General features: G+C 32.5%; 1 protein-coding gene across 2 annotated transcripts in view; it reads left to right on the plus strand.

Annotated features, from left to right (window-relative positions):
- The window catches only part of LOC106469958 (SPARC-related modular calcium-binding protein 1-like), a 104,244-nt gene that overhangs the window by 96,426 nt on the left and 6,157 nt on the right, over nt 1-1,661 (plus strand). For both annotated transcript variants that reach the window (XM_022398521.1, XM_022398522.1), the window contains exon 10: nt 525-618. In XM_022398521.1, the coding sequence (XP_022254229.1) occupies nt 525-618 (94 nt within the window). The remainder of the gene's footprint in view (nt 1-524; nt 619-1,661) is intronic.

The following is a 1,661-nucleotide window of genomic DNA, read 5'->3' on the forward strand; positions in this document are numbered from 1 at the left end:
GCCAGACAATGAATCGGAATTGAATTGCAGACAGATAGCAGACGGAGAGATTGAAGATATAGACGGACAATTGAGTCAAGCGCGGTAGTAAGTAAAGTGCGTGAATTGTTCATTGTAGATTATAACGTGTGTTTAAGTTAAGATGACTGTGGAAATTAAGTGTATTGCTAAGTTGAATTGAGAATAATAAACTAGTTTTATTTGAGAAAGGACTTGTATCGCTGAAGTTCTTCAGAAAGAATTTTTACGAGTAATTAACAAACGACCAGAGACGTAACACTACTAATCAGTTTGTGTGTGTTTCCTATCTTCATATATTTCTGGCAGTTGAAGAAAAAAAACTTAGAAGGAATACATTGCGTTCTGATTTAAAGTAGAACAAAAGGAAATGATACCAAATTCATACACCAATTTGATTATATTTAGTCAAACTTTACAAGATGTACAAAGCATTACTCTAGTATTTCGTCACTAGTATAGACCTAAGGTTTGTCGTTTTAATGTTGAGTTCTATATTTTTTTAGGTTGTAGAATTCAACATAAACAAACCTTTCTCTACGAATTTCTGGAATATTTGGCCAATGAAATGATTCTTTCAGCCCGAAATTTATCTTTTAGGTAAGTTTTTGCTTTATTAATTATGACTGAAACACTTGACATGTTGTGAACTATATATATATATATATATATACATACTTAAAGGGAAATTGAAGCGTTGGCTATTTTATAATTCTACTGACATCATTGAGTATAGTTTGACATGACTATAGAGTTTTCATGTATATATACGGGCGAATGTTATTTGTGTTTTCACCTTTGGAGTTTAGTATATAAAATATTGTTAAGTTATTTCATGGAAATTATGAAGATATAACTATATCCATTTCCATTGATAGACGAATGCGATTTTCTATCTGCTCTTAGTCTTAAGTGTCTGGATGACTAAAGACTGAAACCAGCCGAGTTCTCAGAAATCCTTAAAAAAAAAACATGCTATTTACTTTTCATTTAAAACCTTCAATGTAATTTTTTAGTTTTTGTATTTGATGTTTAAGAATGTTCAGTTGTTCTATGCATACATGATTTTAATAGCGATTGACAATTACAGGATAATGAGACATGTTTCTCACTAATTCTCCCGAAATACTCTCGTCGTCTTATACAACAATACTCTCGCATCCAGACACACTATCACGCGTTAAATAATTAAATTAATATTCTAAGAAGTTTGAGTAGATAACCGGAAATTTATTCAGAGTACGAGAAAGTTATTATTAACCCAGACACGTGTGCATACTCATTAAAATAATATTTAGTATAGAAAAAAAACAAAAAACATTTGCCCCAAAACACTGCATAATTCGGTTATAACGTAAAAACTCTTAAATAAGATGCTTAACAATTTTTCTGGGACGCATGTTCAAAAATTCTATAAATAATTTTTTCGTGGCACTTATAAAAATAGACAAGAAACAATAAGTAAACTGGCTTAGCAGATATCTTGAGATTCGATTGAATTCCTTATAAGATGCGCCCATCATGACCAGGTGGTTAGGACGCTCGACTCGCAATCTGAGAGTCTCGGGTTCGAATCCCCATCTCGCCAAACATGCTCACCCTTTCAGTCGTGGGGGGCGCTATATTATGACGGTCAATTCCAC

The sequence above is a fragment of the Limulus polyphemus genome, unplaced genomic scaffold (assembly GCF_000517525.1).
Source record: "Limulus polyphemus unplaced genomic scaffold, Limulus_polyphemus-2.1.2 Scaffold3742, whole genome shotgun sequence".
Lineage (NCBI taxonomy): Eukaryota > Metazoa > Arthropoda > Merostomata > Xiphosura > Limulidae > Limulus > Limulus polyphemus.